The sequence below is a fragment of the Helianthus annuus genome, chromosome 1, assembly GCF_002127325.2.
Source record: "Helianthus annuus cultivar XRQ/B chromosome 1, HanXRQr2.0-SUNRISE, whole genome shotgun sequence".
Classification (NCBI taxonomy): Eukaryota; Viridiplantae; Streptophyta; class Magnoliopsida; order Asterales; family Asteraceae; genus Helianthus; species Helianthus annuus.
Genome location: NC_035433.2, coordinates 139,373,498 through 139,394,155, shown reverse-complemented (window position 1 = coordinate 139,394,155; position 20,658 = coordinate 139,373,498). Strand labels below are relative to the sequence as shown.

Sequence of the window (20,658 nt, the reverse complement as noted above, 5' to 3'; positions counted from 1 at the left end):
AAAACAATTATCGGATAAAGAATGAGACATACCATCCAGATAGTCAAAAGAAAATAGATAAAATTTGACAAATGACTGCAAAATGTCAGACCTCGCGTATATTCGGGCCCACATTTTCTTCATCGGAAAAGAACAGGAACTCCAATTAGTTGTGCAAGATGCTTATTAAAATCAATTTGTTTCCATCTTTCACCGTCTGCAAACAATAAACGTGAACACTTTTCAATAATTCAAAACAACATATATAATCACATAGACCTGTATAATGTACTAAAGAACAATGTACCATCATTCTTCAGATACACATATATACAATCACAGTCCAATAAAACATTAAAACAATTATCGGATCAAGAATGAGACATACCATCCAGATAGTAAAATGAAAATAGATACAATTTGACAAATGACTGCAAAATGTCAGACCTCGCGTATATTCGGGCCAACATTTTCTTCATCGGAAAAGAATAGGAACTCCAATTAGTTGTGCAAGATGCTTATTAAAATCAATTTGTTTCCATCTTTCACCATATGCAAACAATAAACATGAACACATTTCAATAATTCAAAACAACATATATAATCACATAGACCTGTATAATGTACTAAAGAACAATGTACCATCATACTTCAGATACACATATATACAATCATAGTCCAATAAAACATTAATACAATTATCGGATCAAGAATGAGACATACCATCCAGATAGTCAAAAGAAAATAGATAAAGTCTGACAAATGACTCCAAAATGTTAGACCTCGCGTATATTCGAGCCGACATTTTCTTCATCGGAAAAGAATAGGAACTCCAATTAGTTGTGCAAGATGCTTATTAAAATCAATTTGTTTCCATCTTTCACCATCTGCAAACAATAAGCATGAACACTTTTCAATAATTCAAAATAACATATATAATCACATAGACCTGTATAATGTACTAAAGAACAATGTACCATCGTACTTCAGACACTACTAGAAAATTGGGCAATTGTGACCAAAATTTGCTACCGAAAAAATTGGTAGCAAATTTAGCCACCGATTTGCCACGGAAATGAAAATGGGTATATTTATCATGATATGGTAGCAAAGTGGTTGCAATTTTTGTCACCTTTTTATTTTCGGTGACAATTTGTGGGAAAACACGCGAAAACATGAAAAATAAAAAGGTATTTGTTAATTGTGACCATGTTATCAGTGACAACATGAAAATTCAAATAGGCGGGTTTTATTTTTTTGTGTGAATCTGCGCGTTCAAAATTCAATTAGTTAGGGTTCCAACCAAAATTTTAATCCCTGCTTCTCACCCTTTCCCCTACGTCTAGCCGTTCAAAAAACTCTGCTCCCATACGTTTGATCCGATCGAAGAACTAAGCCTCTTTGAGAAGCAATTTCACCTTTCAGGTAGGTTTTCCCATCGCTTTTTTTTTCTTTTGTTTATTTCAGTTTTGTGAAATTGAAGCTGCAATCATGACTTTTGGTAATTCGATTTCTGTTTTTGAATTGATACTATATGATTTCGTTAATTTTTTTGTTTGATTTTGATTTCTGTTAAACCCAATCGAGATTCTCTCTTGTTTGTTTATAGTTACCCACATGTGTAAGGGTTGTTCGTTTTGATTTAATGATTTATCATACAATCCGGACATGAATTAGATTCGTTGATGGTGTTCTTCAAAGGAGATTGAACCTGCAGTAATCAGGATAGCACTTGTTAATTAGTGAACACTAAAGAACTTGACTTTTGTAAAATTAATTAATTAGGGTATTAAGCATGTTAGAACACTTTTTTTTCTTTGAGATTAAAGAAACATAAGTTATATTTTGGATTATGGAACACTTAAGAACTCTACTTTTATAAAAGGATCAGTGTTGTAACTTGAGACCCTTGCAGAACCTCAACTCTTGCCTTTAGTCTTAGGTATTCGTGGTAATTGTACTTCTTTGATATTTTAATGTCATGGTCAAGTATGAATCATGATAATACTAAAATATCTTGTCCAACATATCATATCATATCTAAGTAAATACTTAATATTGTTGGGTTAATGGAGTTGTTTACGGGTGAGCGGGTCAGATCAAGGGTGTGGGTTTTGGATACGGGTCAGATTTGGTTCCAAACTTGTAGCTAGAATTTCATATTATTCATGTTTATTTACTTGTTTTGTTAGAGTTTAATTAGTGTATGAATTGGTTAATATGTTGACGGAGGCGGAGCTGAAGGAGAACAGGTTCAGGAGCACGCGGAGGACGAAGCAGGTGTGCACAATCGGACCGGCGACATGTGGGTTCGAGCAGCTGGAGGCGTTGGCTGTTGGGGGGATGAATGTGGTGAGGATTAATATGTGTCATGGGACACGTGAGTGGCACAAGAGTGTGATTGATAAAGTGAGGAGGTTGAATGAAGTTCATAGTTAGAACCGTTCTGAAGCTCGGTGAGAAACATGATGGGCCTATGAAGATGAGTAACAAAGAAGACGTCTTAGAGGGGTACAAGATGATGATGTACAAAGGTGACTTTTGGTTAAAAAACGAAATCATGAAGTTTGGGTTGACAAGAGATTGGAGGTTCATAATCATGTCTTTGAAGTCTGCAATTCTCACAGAAAAGGCAGTTACGATGGTTTGAATCTCATATGGTCGGCCGCTAAGTACAAACTATGTATGCGTGAATCGTTCAATATTTCTAGCTTAATCTTCTATAGCATGGTAGTTAATGCCAGAAATACATGTTCAAAATGGGTGATTTACCAAAGATTTGTGCAAATTCTCATCACATCAAAACTTGCCAAACGACGTGACCTGTATAAGTTTAAGCCTGCAACCAGTCGCCTCTTCACTGAATGCATGATCGATAACTGAAAGAGCAAAAAGTAAAGCTCGTGGAAAGCGAAAAGTTTATGAAAGTGCTTCTTAAGGTGATGAAGAAGTTGATACTAATCATGAGGGATTCATGGGTGATGGTTGTCTTTCTAGAAGAACTGCTGAGGAGATTCAGAGAATGAGGGATATTCATGCAATAAATGAAATGGAAAAGTGAGAGAGATTGAGACAAAGAGTTCCAATGACAACATCTAAAAAGGCCAGTTTACTGAAGAACGAAAGCAACAAGATGCATTCTTAGAAAATATAAACCGGTACGGTACCGGTTCGGTAATGGTACCCGGTACCAAATGAAGTTCATTGTGACGTACAATCCTCAAAAAGCACTAAACATTTTTTATTTTTTTTTATTTTTTAAATTTTTTTTGGTCTTTTTTTATTTTTCTAAATATTTAATTTTTGAAGTTTTTTTTATATATATATTTTTTAATTTTATTTTATTTATTTATATTTTTAGCCTATCATGCTCAAATCCATCTTGACAAAAACCCATCTTGACCTAAACCCATACTAACCCATTTCTTAATAAACCCATCCTAGCCCATACTCATCCTAACCCATTACCCAAACCTGCCCAACCCACCCATTTTGCCACCCCTACCGATGATGATATTCGTAAAGCTTACTATCTGAAGGTCCGTTTGGTTAAGATGCATATAATGTGTTTGAGATTTCTAGTTTTAGGGACAAATATTCTTCTTTTGTGATTTTATGTTGGGATTTTTTTATATTGTTTTTATGGTAATTAGGATTTTTTTGCTTATAGGCTGTTAAAATGTTTTAGTTTGATCTGTTTGTGCCACTTTTGACCTGTTTGACTAATTTGACCCGTTGTTAACGAGCCAAATTGATGCCACTGATCATTAAGTTGTTTGTGAAACAGGCACGCCAAGTTCATCCTGATAAAAATTCCGAACGATCCTCAAGCTGCCGAAAGATTCCAGGCAAGTGTTTCTGTGATATTCACGCTCATCAACGCTTTTATAGAAAAAAAAAATTAACTAAGTATGATTTGTGTATCGAATATGTGAAGTCACTATTTTCAATATAAATTTAGAGGATGTTTAGATCATTTTCAATATAAATTTAGAGGATGTTTAGTTCTATCATTATACAATTTGATATATTAAGTTGGAAAATTCAAGAAATCAATCTAGTTTATAAGCAGGTACTTGGTGAAGCTTATCAGGTATTGAGTGATCCTGTGAAAAGAGATGAATATGATAGGAATGGAAACTTCTCCTTATCAAAGTAAGATTTTTCATCTTTATTTTCTATTTCATTTATACGTATATAAATTCGTGGGATATAAAAAAAAGCATGTTGAAAACTACAGATACATATACAACAGGATATTTGACAGATTAAACACAATCCAGCACAGAGCAAAGCTGGATTCAACCCCATTTGCCAAAAGTTCCTGTCCCTTCTTCTCAAGGTTAATGCGATTCATTCAACATTATCTATATATAACATTTTGCGTCGGACCCTATGTTGTCAAAGACGCAAGGCGCAGGCAAGGCGCATCGGCCTCGCCCGTAGCCTAGGCGCAAGGCGCAAAAAGAGCGTGAGCTTTTTTAAGAAAAGCGCACATAGAGAAAAAAATATAAAAAATATGTTATGCTTTGAAAATAAATAAGACTCCACATATAAAATAAAAAGAACTATTAAATATGCCATTTAAGATCATGTAGCTAATAGTTAGTAGCAAAAGTTTAGGACTTATACACACCAGGCGCCTAAGCTACCACTGGGCGTTATAGGCGCGCCTCGCTGCGCCTAGGCTCGCGCCTTTTGCGCTTTTGACAACTATGGTCGGACCTTCTGAACAATACATCAATTAGCCAAAATTTGGAGGTTTTTTTTTTTTTACGGTTATGCCATTATGCGTTTTTGTTGCTGTGGGGAACAGAGAATAGGTTATAGAGAGACAAAAGAAAAACAGAGAACGTGAACGGAAGGGGATCCGACCACCCTGTTTCGGTGACCATCTCCGTCTTCTGCCCTCTGTTCCAGCTGCGATGGGTCTGATACCAAAGGTTAACGTTGACGATGAACTCAACGGAAGAGACCATGATGTTAGCGACGTTATCGGTAGTGCCTAGGGTTCCAGGAGAACACGAGTCAGATCTCCCGTTTTGGTGTAGCTTGGCAAACGCTGAGGTGTACCGACATTGTGGTAAGTTCCCACCTTATTGCTTCAGTAGTTTTTTTACAGTAGTTTTTTTACAACTGATGAAAGATTACAGTGGTTTAGGTCTTTAGCTGGTGGTTGGTGATGTTGGGTTTTATAACATTATTTATAATAAAGACCAGCGAGTCTTTTTGTATTCAGATTTTTTCTATGGTGAGACAATATCCATTTAGCTTCTAGCACTTGAGTTGTAGCTTACAATTGGATATTGTTATCTTTGCAACAAATTTGACCCGTTATTAGTTTTCGTTTCTGAATTCTTGATTTAATTCATTTGTTGTTTTGTAGATTGAAAAGTTGAACTTAGTTATCAAGGAGCTCGTTAAGGAAAATGGTGAAGAAAAAGAAAGGCTAAATGGAATTATTGCCGGGTTGTTGGCTAAAAAAGAAAAAGATAAGGTGGATAATGATGCTATGCTCGATACGATGTCACAAATTGAAGCTATGTTAACAAGTACAACTTGAAGATAGGCTACAAACACTTGGTTTTGAATGTTTCGATGTTTATCGTATTAGGATTTTTTAGTTATTTGATGTTTTAGCTGGTATTTCTATGAGAATGTTTTATATGCTTTTGATACACATATGTTTTATATAATTTTGGGTTTTCGTGATCTAATTAGACTTTTTATATAATTTTGTAATTTTATTGATTATGTAATTTTAATGGAAAAAGTAGGGAAAAATGAAAAATCAAGTTGAATAAAAAACCAATATTCAAGCAATCACAAAATGATAGCAAATAATGGTAGAAAATAATTCAACAACACTAGTACACAAGTAACCATTAGACGGGGTTCAATTTTGTTTTTAGACGCGGTAATGCACATAACCCCGTCTAAATATACACACACAATCAGGATCCTAACAAAATATCCTTTAAACACTAATAAAATTCGAGTCTTTTGATACGAACCCTGACTTAAAATATGCTTACATAGCTTTAGACGGTGTTTTACAAACCCTGACTTAAAATATAATTTAACACTAATAAAAATCACGTCTTTTGATACGAACCCCGACTTAAAATATGCTTACATAGCTTTAGACGGTGTTTACAAACCCCTGACTTAAAATATAATTAAAAAAACCCATTTTAAGAATGATACGATGGAGATATATATTATTTGAATTTTTTAAGTATGATATGGATAGAGATAAAAGGCCATGTTTCCTAGTTGTAGTAAGTTTGTAATTAATTAGGATAGTAGCTTAGGTTTATAAATATGCAAGGTTGAGTTTTGAATAAGAAAAAAAGTTTGTTTCCTTTTGGTGCTATAACGTTTATTCTCTTTGATCAAAGGCTGTAAGCAAGAGTATTAATTGGAGTTGTGCGTCACTTGTGTAAACGACCTCAGGTTTAACAATCATCTCCATCAAAATTCTACATTTTTTTAACCCATCATTGATAACCATCAAGAGTTAAAAGGTTAGTAATTTTGTAATGATATTAATGTCCTGTTTAATTGTAGAATCATAGTAATATATTTTTTCTTGCTTTTACAAAATTATTATATATGTGTTTTATGTGGTGGATGATGAATCTACATTGATGTGATATAACTGTTTTATTGTCGTCTGTTATGATTTTATTGTGGTAAATTTGATTATTGAGATTTAATTGTTTTATTGTACATAATAGTTGGTGTTACTTTGTAAATGGTAGGTTCTAGTCCCGTGAAAGAAAAGAATAAGGTTTAATAGTGGACATATAACTTAACTTATGTATTTTAGGTCAAAATGATTTAGCTCTTCCCCATTAATACATCATATAGGATCAAAACAAACAAACCTTTTGAGATTAATATCAAAGATAGATTTTATATGGAATGAAGGCTTGCCAGCCACCTTTACTACATTCACACCGCCCCTGCGAGTTGCACTTGAGCAAAGAATATACATACATATATAATAATAATAATCTTTTGTTCACACAGTTTGTAACCAATTTGACTTTGCTACCATATATGAATTGGGTACCCTCCTGGGTTTTCGTGATCCAACTATCATTTTGTTATCTACCAACATCAGGTGTCAACGTTAATCCATATTTATTTATTTATTTTATTATTATTGTTATTATTATTATTCTCCTTTCAAAAAAAATGTAGATAAGCCCAAACTTTTATTTATTTTATCTAAAAACGGCATTATCTCTTAGTGGTATATTGTGGCAGGATAAGACTTAGAGACCATTAGGTCTTGGATTCGATCAAATTTCATAGACAATTCATAAAATCGAAAAACATGCAAGTTATTTATTAGTTTTTGGTCGAAACATATATAGACTTTTGTTTCTATTAGTCGTTTATTTATATGTATGTGTTTTTTTTATATTTTGGATGGACACATGTTTTAAAAAGTAGCAACAACTGAAATTTTAATTTCCGAACTAAAATCATTTAGTCACTGCTAATTTAATAAAAATTTAAAACTAAAAGTGGTTGAAACAAAAATTGGCCACTCGATTTATTTGTAAATTTTGATTTCAGATGGATCGTGACGATTGGATGTACAAACAAAGTCCTGTTAGTGCAAAATATATAATGGGTGTTCAAAGTTTTCTTAAGGCCGCCAAAGCTCATCGGGTTCGGGTGAATGCCGAAGATCAGCTCATTTTTTGTCCTTGTGCATCGTGTAAAAATTTTCAAAAACATGATATTAAAGAAATAAAGTTTCATTTGTTGAGAGATGGTTTTGTGCCTGGATATACTTGTTGGTCAAAGCATGGGGAATCGCTTTCAAATCGTGGCACGTCGTCGTTCAATGAAGACAATGATCAAACATATAACAACGAACAAGATACTGATCAAGAAAATGACGCTTTAAATGAAGACAATGATATTTTAGGCTACGAAGGTTGTAGTTCAAAAGCCCAAAAGGAAACAATCTAACCCGAAGCAACCTAAAGGAAAACAAAAGAAGGCCAAAGGCAATGAAAAACAGGCCCAACCTAAAGTGACAGATCAGGACAAGCAAGCCGAAAAAGTTGAGCTAGGCTTGAAATTAATCCAACTAAGACCCAAATGGTTCAAGGATATGGTTCGTCGACTAAAAGAACATATCAAGGACGATTGGAAGACTCAGCTGACCTTCAATGTAGATGAAACTATGTTTCCTATGGAGTTGGGTCCAATACATGTCGAACCTGAATCATTGTTAGCACTAAATATCAACGGCTGGGTCGATATCACTACTATATTTTGGTTTACATCGTAAGTTCTTTAACACTATAATCTTTTTTAAATATAACTGAATTCATTAAGTTTTTCATAGTTTTTTTTTTGTTTAAGCTACTTGCATAGAGTGCTAAAGGCTGAAAAAGACAACCAATGTGCCTTTTTAAACGTGAACACAATCAGTGGTCAAATGTGTAAAGAAATGAGAGCAGAAGTTGAAGAACACATTAGGACTATGGTGCGTTATCATGACGATAAAGAATTCATCCTTGCACCTTATTGGGCCGAGTAAGTCTAATCTAATTAACTTTCTTTGTTTTATTAGTACAATTCATTAACTATGCTTTAACTTTACTTTTTGTAGTGGACATTGGACTTTGTTCATTATTGCCGTAAAAGTACGACGGGTATATATTTTAGATTCACTATTCAAAAAGGGCAACAAGAATCATAGCCGCTATCTTCTTACAAGTGTGATTGAAAGCGCCTTGCTGCCAATAAAACCCACATTTGATATGGTTAATGTAAGTTTGTTTTCTATTTACTAGTTTGATTTTCAAAAATTTGAATAAATAATGATTGTTAATTTATTGTAGTGCAATCAACAAGCTGAGACATGGGAATGCGGCTATATACTTCTTCAATCTGTGTTCGATTTTGTCAATGTGTATCAAAAGCAATTTCCCAGAGTAAGTCTATTTCTTAATTATTTTTTAGATTTGCATAAGTATATACAAGATAATTGCGCAAAAATGCTCACACACACATACGAGTAGTTATGTGTTTGTAACAATTTGTTCGTTGATGTTAACTAATTTCTAATAATTATAATATTTTCTATTTTTTAGATGTGGAACGACACGAAAGTGGCTACAGATGAAGATATAGAAAAGACGTTGAAGGAATTGATGCCAATTTTATTTGACGGGTTGGGCATTCCTTAGTTTAAATATAGTTTGTGGAATGGGATCAAATACAAACACTTAAGTTTGTAAGAACCATAAGAACCAATACATAATTGACAAGTGTCCATCAATAAAAAATTAGTTTAGGGGTAATTTAGACTTTTTGACCATATTTATTTATAACTAATTAAAAATAATTACAAAAAATATAATCAGCACAACACTATATAATTAGCACAACATCATTAATCGTTCTTCATTATCAGCACATCGTCCTCGAATCGTTCTCCATTATCAACATAAACGACATTAGCACAACATCTTCAATCGTTCTCCATTATCAGCACACCAGATGTGCTGATTATATCTACTTTTGGTGTTTGTTTGTATTATTTTGTAATTAACACATAATCAGCACCTTATTAGCACAAATATAAAACACCTTTTGTTAACTTTTTTTAAAAAACACTTTTATAAATACGAAAAGGTATAGCAATATGGTACTCATATTAAAGATAAAAAAATACTTGATTTTATGGTATATATTTTTAAAAAAAATAATGAAGTATATAAAAGTTATTTTAGTTTAAAAAACCTTGGTGGAATTTGTATTTAATAGAAAATGGTCAAATGACTAGCAATTTTACAAAATTACCCCTAATTTGTTAGTAGTAATTTTTAATTATAAGAGTTTTATTTATAATCAATATCAACCCTTGATTTAAATTAACAATGGTTCAGATCTGTTCTTACGGTTCTTATAATTAGCACTGTTTGTACAGGATCTCAACCCTATAGTTTGTTCGGGTTTAATGTGTATTGGGTCACTTTTTACTTGTCCAGATTTGACTACGTTGAATATATAAAAGGACTGATTGGATTTGACGTCTATGTTGGAGTGGAGATTATTTTTTTTACTGCTTGTTATGTCATTTTTACCTCTCTTTTTAACTACAAATTTTTGTTTTGAAATTTTACAGCACTTACAACATTGGTTATAAGTCGCGGTTCATCCAACACCAACTAAAACCTTTCTTAAAATTGTAAACGACTTTAAGTCGCGGTTCATCTAACACTGACTAAAAACTTTTTCTAAAATTGTAAAACGATTTTAAGTCGCGGTTCATAATGCTGACTAAAAATATATCTGTGAAAGTATGAACATCTTTTTAGTCGCGGTGGTTTATTTTAAGACGGGGTTCAGCAAACCGCGTCTTATAAACAATACATTTTTAGCCACGGCATTTTAAGTCAGGGTTAGAAACCGCGACTAAAAACTATTTTAACCGCGTCTAATGCTCACTTCTGTACTAGTGCAAGCTCATGGTGGTTAAATGGTGGCAAATCGGTAGCAAACATGGTGGTTAAATGGTGCAAACAAGGTCGACCGTATAAAACTTTTCAATGAAAATTGTGGTTAAATGGTGGAAAATTGGTAGCAAACATGGTGGTTAAATGGTGGCAAATCGGTAGCAAACATGGTGGTTAAATGGTGGCAAATCGGTAGCAAACAAGGTAGACCGTAGCAAACAAGAAGCGGTGGCAAATAATTTTGACCAATTTTGAGGTGGCAAAAATAAGGTGGCAAAATATAAAATGGTGGCTATTTGGTGGCATTAGGGCAATTGACACGGGTGTTTTTGTCACCACATTTTCGGTGGCGAAATGGTGACAACAGGGAAATTGCTACTGTTTTGTGACCAATAAAACATTAAAACAATTATCGGATCAAGAATGAGACATACCATCCAGATAGTCAAAAGAAAATAGATAAAATTTGACAAATGACTGCAAAATGTCAGACCTCGCGTATATTCGGGCCGACATTAACTCCAATTAGTTGTGCAAGATGCTTATTAAAATTAATTTGTTTCCATCTTTCACCATCTGCAAACAATAAACATGAACACTTTTCAATAATTCAAAACAACATATATAATCACATAGACCTGTATAATGTACTAAAGAACATGTACCATCATACTTCAGATACACATATATACAATCACAGTCCAATAAAACTTTAAAACAATTATCAGATCAAGAATGAGACATACCATCCAGATAGTCAAAAGAAAATAGATAAAATTTGACAAATGACTGCAAAATGTCAGACCTCGCGTATATTCGGGCCGACATTTTCTTCATCGGAAAAGAACAGGAAGTCCAATTAGTTGTGCAAGATGCTTATTAAAATCAATTTGTTTCCGTCTTTCACCATCTGCAAACAATAAACATGAACATTTTTCAATAATTCAAAACAAAATATATAATCACATAGACCTGTATAATGTACTAAAGAACAATGTACCATCATACTCACCATTAAACATGATATTGATACCTGCCTAAAACCTAACAACTCCCTTATAAATTGGCAACATGTAGGACTCGGGTTAAATGGGTCGTGTTAGGGTTGACCCGAATTTATGTGTGTGCAAGTTAGGATTGAAATATTTGACACGAATAATAATATGAGTTGGGTTCGGGTTGCACATTTCAACTCTCCAACCCGCAACCCGCCAACCCATCAACCCGCCAACCCATCAACCCGATACAATTGACAACCCTTCGTCACCCCCTTGAACGTTTTTCTTAAGTGTTTCATGTATTGTTGAAACTTAACAATAGCATGTTACGACATAACTTAAATGCGCGATCTAAGTTGATGTATTTTTTAATGCATTTAGCCGTTACATTTTAAAATCTTAAACTGATCAAACTTTCAAAATAAATGCATAAGCATACCCTCAAAGTCGGAACATTTAACATCAACACTTTGACATTCGAGAGGCACCGCACGAGCTGAGCAACATGTTCATCTCCATCATAGGTTGATACCCTCAAGTGAGCCTCAGTAAGCGACAAAGGTTCTGTCAACAACGAGTATCTTGTCGACATTACATCCATAATACTAAGGTATTCAAGTCTAGGTGCATCGATCACAACCCTAAAATCCCCTCTACCACTAAGCGCAAATGACAACCGTAACCTCTTCAAAGACGGTGAAATAACCATACAACTCACCATGTCATCTAACTCACCTATAAGTTGTCTCTCCACATACAATTCTTCCAAAACTGGACACCCGGAAATCAGATTCTTAAAACACACGTCATGCAGATAATAAACAATCGACACAAGACTAATTGATTTCAAACACGGAAACAAAACATCAACATCAGACACATTTATCACGAACCCGCCTCGCAAAGTTAACCGAACTAGAGACCCACAAGTCCTAAACAAATCCCAGCAAAACCTAAACCTAAATCTATCATTAGGAAACCTAATATCAAGCTCTTGAAATTTACAATTAACAACATTACAAAGGCAATCATGAACACGATTATAATTACAGTTCTTGGAATAGTAAAGATAAAACATACGGATCGGAATCCCGCCCCGAAGAGCTAGGGTTTGATCGACGGAGTCGTGAAACTTGTTGACTTGTTCGATGTTTGAACAAAAGGGCATGACCAAATGAAGGTTGGGGAGGAAGGAGCAGAGGTTCTTCCACCTGTTTGATAAAGTGCGTGTGCGAGCTGCGTCGGATTCTGGGAGGAGATAGAGGATTTGAAGCAGCAGTGAGTCATGTAATTTGCTTATGAAATCGGTTTCATCGAGGTTAGGAGGTTTAGGCCTCTTGATCGCAACTTCTTTTGAGTGTAGATTCATGATGTTTGGTGTAGATTCACGATTGAAGGTTTTTGGTGCAGATTATTTGCAGAATTGGGGTTTTTAGTTGCAGATGATTGATTGGAGCCTCCGATAAAGTTTTTATGATGTTTTGAATAGGGATGAGCAAATTGTTCTCTACCGGTATTGAACTGGTACCGAATTTACCGAACCGGGTACTTTTCCGGTACCAATTCGGTACCGACATTTAACATTTTCGGTACCGACATTTAGCAATTTCGGTACCGCCGGTACGGTACCGTACCGGTACCAAACCGAGTATATTCGGTACCGGTACCGGCACCCATTTTTGGGGATTTTCGGTACCAGAAGGTACCGAGCTTATCCCTAGTTTTGAAAACTTGAAGAATTGTGTAACCGTTTCAACAGTAGCCCAGCCCAACCTGATGGGTAGGAGTAGCCCAACCCGATGGATAGACTACTAGTGAAATTCTATTAAACTAGATAAAATGTTATGAAATTCTATTAAACTTTCTTTTTTTAAAATAACTTTTTCAAACATGGTGCAAGTCGAGTTCCACATATAAGCAACGTCCCAATTGGGTTCTAAGCATATATATTCAACCCGCTTACTTACAAGTTTTAATATATTTTGCATGTGTTTGCGTGTTACTATATATATTTCGTAACATTCTTTTGAAATCTTCTTTTTGTGGTTCAATAACCTTTAAACCGTCTTGAACGGCCAAATTTATGATTTGTGCAACACATCGACTATGAAAAAAAATACCCTCACAAATTGGATTGTATTTTAATTTTAAATGCATTACTGAAGTCGTATTGTTTATTGTTTGAGGCGTTATCAAAAGATATTGAAAAAACATTTTTTCCAATTTGTATGTTGTAATACATTTGTCGATTACTTTATATATAGCTTCACCGGTACGAGGGTAATCGAATAATTTAAACAAAATTGTGCATTTCATCATTTGCCACGGTTCAATCCAATGGGTGTATCGTGGTTGGAGAGTTCGTTGAACCATCTTTGTATAGCGTTGGTTGTCGAAATGATTGAACGGCAAACTTTCTTGGATTACAAACTTCGCCATTTCCTCCCTAGCCATATCAAAATTGTAGTTGCACAAAGTAGCGCCATCACTTGCCATGGAAGCTTGACCACTAGCGGGTTGTTGTTTCAACGCCTTGCGAAACAGTTTTTGGATGTGTTGTTTCAAGTTGAAGTTTGCGGTTTCGGTGTAAAAGTTTTGACAATGATGACAATAAGCTTTTTTTTTACCGTTGGTCATCTCACACAAATCGAAATGTTGCCAAACATCGGGGTTGCGCTTCATTGGAACAACACGAACCACCGTGTCCGTTGTAGACTCGCCAACATTGACCGAATCATGGGCACTAGAGGTTGCCATAGTTTTTTTAGAGTTATCGAATAAGAATGTGAGCGTTTTTTAGAGTTTTTGGAGATTAGAGAGTAGTTGGAGATGGATTTTAAACACCCACCACCCTTTTATACTAGTTGGAAAAGGATTTTAGGGAAAAAAAAAAAAAACCGGCTAGATTTTGGCCCAAACGGTCATATGACCGTTGCTTCTTGCTGGCACTTTTTAACCGGTTATAACCGTTTTTTTATATATTTCGGTTAATAACCAGTTTTATAACCGGACTGTTCAACGAAATGTAGAACCGGGTCGTAACTGGTCAAACCGGTTACAAAAAAAAAAAAAAAAAAAAAAAAAAAACTGATTTCTAAAAAAACTGGTTTCGGTTTTTTTACCGGTTTTGGTTCAATAACCGGTTTTTTGTACATCTCTAATTGGAAGTTTTGTTTTCTGTAACAACTTTAAATCATATTAAATTAGGCCTCGCAAACTGGTCAGGTCGAGTGGGTTTGGGTTACGGGTCAAAATGGGTCATTAAAAAAAGTAATTTTGGTTCGGAACGGGTTGGTTCAAAAAAATATCATTTTTACTTTTTGGTTTTTGCCATTTTGGCGCTGGTTACATGCGATCATGTGTTGTTTATGCATGTTTAAATACTGGTTACATGCGATCATGTGCAAAGTTGATTACACGTACTGTGACCGAAAAAACGTGCAACAACCGCCATGTTACTTGGCCCCGACACGCACCTAACCGATCATCAATGCGTAATCGCCGCTGGTTACACGCGTTAACGTGTAGTCGGTTACGCATTTTTAATCCAATTATATTATTACTTAGGTCTTGGAATGGAAAATGCTCGCTCGATTATAAACAAGCTGATTGGCTTCGTTCGGTTTGTAAACGAGCCAAACATGAGCAAAGGTCTACTCTACTCAGTTCGACTCAAATATTTTTAATTTATTACACACACACACACACACACACACACACACATATATATATATATATATAATCACGCTAAAATGAGAACCACCTCGAGTTGTAAGAACCGTGAGAACTACACCGCACGGGGCGAGGTGGACCAAATTTTTTTTTTCACAAACGTAGATGCGTGTATTATAAACACATTTGTAAAAAAAATTAAAAAAAAAAGTTTTTGAGCACCACAAGTGTGTGTTTACGGGTACCGTAAATTTTCCGGTAGGATTTACAGTACCCGTAAACACAAACTTGTGGTGCTCAAAACTACACACACGACATTTTTTTTTTTAATTTTTTTACAAATGTGTTTATAATACACGCATATACGTTTATGAAAAAAAATTGGTCCACCTCGCCCCGTACGGTGTAGTTCTCACGGTTCTTACAACTCGAGGTGGTTCTCATTTTAGCGGTCCCCTATATATATATATGTGTGTGTGTGTGTGTGTGTGTGTATAGTATTAGGTTCAAGAGTGAACAACTTCTTAAGAGTGAACTAAGTGAACTAATCTTGGCCCTTGATCATTTTTAAGATTAAAAGGGTAAGATTGACATTAGCCAAGTATGTTTAATTAAAATCTCTTAATTTTCTCATCTCTTAACTCTCTCTCTCTCTCTCTCTCATTTTTAATTATTTCCCCATTATTTAATTATAAGAAATTTAAGGGTTTTAAATTTTGATTGACCATTATGGATTACGACATTATCATTTGACATCTTCAGCTCATAGCTCGTATGTTAAAGTTGATTAATGAATATTGCAAGTATTCTTATCACTCAAGAAGACGATAAAGACAAAACTATTATTTTTCAAATGTTTTTTTGGAAATATTCTGTTTACAAATTATTCAATTTCCAAATATTCGTAACACTCATATCTTTATCCATAGGTTTTGTTTTAATTTTAACTTAAATATTGTTTTTTTATTATCCGTGTATATATATATATATATATATATATACACGTCGATATCATAATATATTGTTTTTAACTTTTTATAATTTTCAATATATATTGAAAAATTTCTCTGAGATTCAAAAATTGTAATTATTTTTAGGTATTAACTTTTTTTGACTATGTGATGAAGTTATTTATGTTTGCATACAAGTGACTTGTTTCGTTTTCATTAATTTCATAATTTTTATATGAATCTACTCGTGTGCATGCATAATATACTATATGTTGTTAATATACACAAATGTAACCATTTCTGAATATAATACACAGATGTATAAAAGTCTGTACACATGTGTATAAACTAACAATTGTGTATCTTGTATAAATTGATTGTTAGCGAGACTGTACACATGTGTATAAACTAACAGCTGTGTATCTCGTATAAACTATAAACTGATAGTTTACGAGACTGTACAGATGTGTATAAATTAACATCTGTGTATCTTGTATAAACTGATACTAGCAAGACTGTACACATATGTATACACTAACAGTTGTGTATCTTGTATATACAGAAACTATGGAGATTTTAGGGATTTTGATTATATTGTTTAATAAATGCAATTTACAAAAGACGCAAATACCCTTATGTCATTTATTTTAAAGGGAAGTTACAACATTATAATTACAATCTTGCCATTGTTTAAAAGTCTCTAGATGACGTAATCCAATGGCCTAGATTAGTTCACACTGTTCACTCTCAACCTAGTGTTCACTCTAGAACCCTGCCCTATATATATATATGTATAACTTTAAAAGCATAAATATATAATTAGTTTTATAATTATCACACCCCATTGAACGTTAGAATTGTAAGTGAATTTTGCCCGAATTATCAATAACGCAACACCAAATCTAAGTCAGTAAACTTAATTTCTTTTGTTTTGACTTCACACGTTCACTGACCAATATCAAACCGAGCCACCCTGCTCAAATTACCTCCGGATGTAGATGATTTTCATGCTTTCCATAAATGTAGAATCGTTAAAACCGGATAAAACCTGAACTTAGGTGTATACGGAGAAGCCAAACGTCGACTGTGTGGAGTCACAATATGATGTGTTGAAGTGATGGAGTCAACAGTGTAGCAAGTTTCACGTATTAAACTAGATGGCCAAAAATGCTTTTGGCATTCTGATCACAACGGTTGCTTCCGAATTAGCCTTTGGTACCGTGGGACACATATTGGATGACTATCGGAGCTTGCTTTCGAAGGATATGGTGGAACTTCTTATTCGTGGAAGTGACTGGTTAAAGGCCGACTCAAAATCAATCATAAAAAATATTGGAGGTAAGCTTTTATAACATTATTTGTCTACTTATATTCTTATACATTGTGCACTAACATTTTTAATTACTTTCAATGTGTAGCAATCTGTAATTATATTCTTATACATTGTGCACTAACATTTTTAATTACTTTCAATGGGTAGCAATCTGTAAAAGACGAAAAATAATTAGCTATTGATGTGTTGATTCCAGAGGAGTGTCGTATAAACAATTGAAAAGGAAGGTACTTGTTGGTGCATTTGTGTCTGTACTTTGTCTGTATTCAGTCTATATGTAAACGATGTCCTAGTTAGTCTGTAAGTTGACCGAGTCAACCATCCTCCGGATTGACTTGGTCAAACTGTTAGCTATTGGTTGTCATTTGTCTGGCTCGAAGGATGCACATCGAAGGATGATACTGATCCTTCGATGAACTCGAAAGATGAACCTTCGAATGGATGATCGATAGATCATCCTTCGAGGTGAATATTGATCCTGCGAAAGCTTTGTAGTCGATAGATGATCCTTCGACCATCTATCGAATCCTTCGGACATGTCAACCTGGGCTGGGTATATATATACCCATGCAGTGTATGTGAGTAGATAGATGCACACATAGAGAGTTGAGAGAAGTCTGTCCGAAACACACACACACACTTTGAGAGTTTGCAAGTTAGATTTGTAAACATTGTGCTTGTAACCGAAACCTTCATACGTATTAATACATTGGTGTTAATCGGTGAACCGTGTGTGTTTGTCTTTCTACTTGTTTCATCTCGGTTTGCTTGCTAGCTTGGATTCCGCACTCGCTAGTGGGTTTGTATAACAAGGTTTAGGTTTGTCATCCTCCTGAAAGGGACCTACAAGTGGTATCAGAGTCGTGGCTCTTTACCTTGTTTAAAACCGGGTTTGTTCAAGTTCTTGGTGTGTTTGGACATTTGGTTTAGCACCCGTTTTTGGAGTTTTTCTTGCTTTTTTAAACTGAAAAACGTGTTCTAAACCTTTCGGGAGTGTTCAAGGTTGGGTTGGGTAACTTAAAAATCTTGTTCTAAAAGTTTTGGTTATTTCCGGCCAAGATTCCGGTTATCTCCGGTGACTGGACTTGTTGGATAAGGTTTGCCTTTTTGGGAAATCTTATTTGAAAGTCAAAAAGTTGGTGAACAATCGTGTGCAGAACATCCCTTCTGCCGAAAGTTGTGCACCAACCCATCACCTTTCCCACCTACCCGTCAACTTTTTGTCAGTGTGTCAGAGCATTCGAAAGACATCCTTCGACATCGAAAGATAATCTTTCGATCAAGGAGGCTCGACAGATACCCATCCTTCGAATATCTTTCGAAGCCTGTGTTCTATCTTTCGAGCCAAGGAATCTTTTCGAAGGATACATCTTTCGAGCTACTATTACTCATCGAAAGATAAGGATCCTTCGTGTTGGTGAATCTTTCGAGATCTGTGTTCGAAATATAAGGAGAATCTTTCGAAATCATCTTTCGAAAGATAAGGATCCTTCGTGTGGTCAGTCTTTCGAAGTCAATCTTTCGAAGTCATTGTTTGAAACTCAACAGTGATCGTTCGAACACTGTTGATCATTCGAACAAGTATTGATCTTTCGAACCAGGTTGTATCTTTCATTTCGGGTCTGTTTGCATTTAACAGTTTGTGTTTGTGTAGGTTATCTATTAGTATTTGATCAAAATGAGTTGTACAAGTCCTTGGGATTGGAGTTTGGACTCACAATCTAGTCAAGAACTAACTTCTGCTGCAGCTTGGGCAAAGAGTATGTTTCCACCGCCATCAATCAGTCCAAGTCAATGGGCTTTGGTATCCAATCAAAGTTAAAGCATTCAAAACCTTTTGATTAGTGAAAGTGAAACGGGAAGCAACAATCGTCCACCGAAGTTGAACCATATGAACGATTTTCCATCATGGGAAAACCGTTTTCACACGTATGTTCAAGGGCAAAGCACCGATCTTTGGACGTGTTTCATCAATGCATTCAATACTAATCTTGAGGTTGCTGCGTCCACTTCAGAAGGTTATGCCAACATGCTCGAAAATGACAAGAAGGCTTATGAATTGGAGAAAAAGGCCTTTGCTACTCTAACACAAGCACTCACAAAGATATCTATCATCAGTTCTCCTACTACAAGACCACGAAAACGTTGTGGGATGCCTTAGTAGCTAGAGGAGAAGGCAATGCAGCTACTCGAAAGTCTCGTCATGATTTGTTGAAGAAAGAGTTTGAATCGTTTCAGTTTTTGGAAAACGAAACTCTAAATGATATGACAACACGATTCTATCATCTGATTAGTGAAATGTGTGCTTATGGGGTTGTCTCTACTCAACAAGACATGGTAAATAGGTTTGCTGACGCCTTACCTCCAAAGTGGAGTTCTTTTATTGAGCTATTGAAGCACACTAGAACTCTAGACACGGTTAACATCTACGAGTTCATTTAGAAGCTGGAACATAAAAATGATGAAGAAATCAGGAAAGCAAAGCGAGCTCCCGCTCCTCAGAATACAGAAATGTACCTTCCAGGGTTCGATGTTTTGGCAAGATCTGCTGCAGCTCAGCAACCTAAGCTGCAAACTGCATTTGTGTCCAACACAAGTTCAAGTTCTCTTCCGTTTCCTCAATCAACTGCTGCTCCAGCTTTTGATCCGAGGTCGTACATTCCTGTCCCAACACAGCCACAAGTTCAACCTCAACAACAACAACAGCAGGCTCATTATACAAACAATCCTCAACCTCAAAATCCTCACACAATCCGAGTCGATAATTCAAACCTTTCACACCTCAGCATTGAAGTTGCTAAGGAGCACATGGAAATTATTAATACAATGGTCAGTGCTTACTGTGGTTTGGTAGCAGGTCAGCTTGGAAACATCAACATGACCAATGAAGATTATCAACAGATCGACAAGGAAGAAATGGAGTTGATGGATATTAAGTGGGCTTTTGCAAGTGCGGTTAGAAGGGCCAAAGACTTTATGGCTCGTACTGGTAGAACTTCGTTGGAAGGAAAGAAAGATACGAAGTATGGGTTTGATATCAACGCCGTTACATGCTTCAACTGTGGTAATAAAGGGCACTTCAAACGTGAGTGCACTCTACCAACAAAACATGGCAATCACAACCCTTTCAGAAACCAGACGAGCACTACAAATGTGAATGCCCAGCAAGAGAACCGTGAAAGGAGGATGGTGGCAGTGAATAACAATCAGGGCCAGCCTGGAACTTCAAATCC

The 20,658-nt window shown here is 35.2% G+C and overlaps 2 protein-coding genes and 1 long non-coding RNA gene across 3 annotated transcripts; 2 read left to right on the top strand and 1 right to left on the bottom strand.

The window, feature by feature from the left end:
• Positions 1–4,805: 4,805 nt before the first annotated feature.
• On the top strand, positions 4,806–5,625 carry LOC118480485. Its single transcript, XR_004862924.1, has 2 exons — positions 4,806–5,062; positions 5,366–5,625. It is a non-coding gene; the product is annotated as an uncharacterized LOC118480485 (long non-coding RNA).
• A 1,944-nt stretch (positions 5,626–7,569) lies between these two features.
• On the top strand, positions 7,570–9,216 carry LOC118491595. Its single transcript, XM_035989486.1, has 6 exons — positions 7,570–7,671; positions 7,928–8,260; positions 8,354–8,544; positions 8,621–8,780; positions 8,853–8,945; positions 9,105–9,216. The coding sequence occupies exons 1-6, from the start codon at positions 7,570–7,572 to the stop codon at positions 9,198–9,200; spliced, it is 975 nt and encodes a 324-aa protein (XP_035845379.1). The 3' UTR covers positions 9,201–9,216.
• Positions 9,217–11,045: 1,829 nt separating this feature from the next.
• On the bottom strand, positions 11,046–12,898 carry LOC110880795 (F-box protein At1g19070). The gene is made up of 3 exons (XM_035975375.1): positions 12,551–12,898; positions 11,910–12,034; positions 11,046–11,382 (listed from the first exon to the last, which is right to left on the bottom strand). The coding sequence occupies exons 1-3, from the start codon at positions 12,837–12,839 to the stop codon at positions 11,332–11,334; spliced, it is 465 nt and encodes a 154-aa protein (XP_035831268.1). The 5' UTR covers positions 12,840–12,898; the 3' UTR covers positions 11,046–11,331.
• Between the last annotated feature and the right edge of the window lie 7,760 nt (positions 12,899–20,658).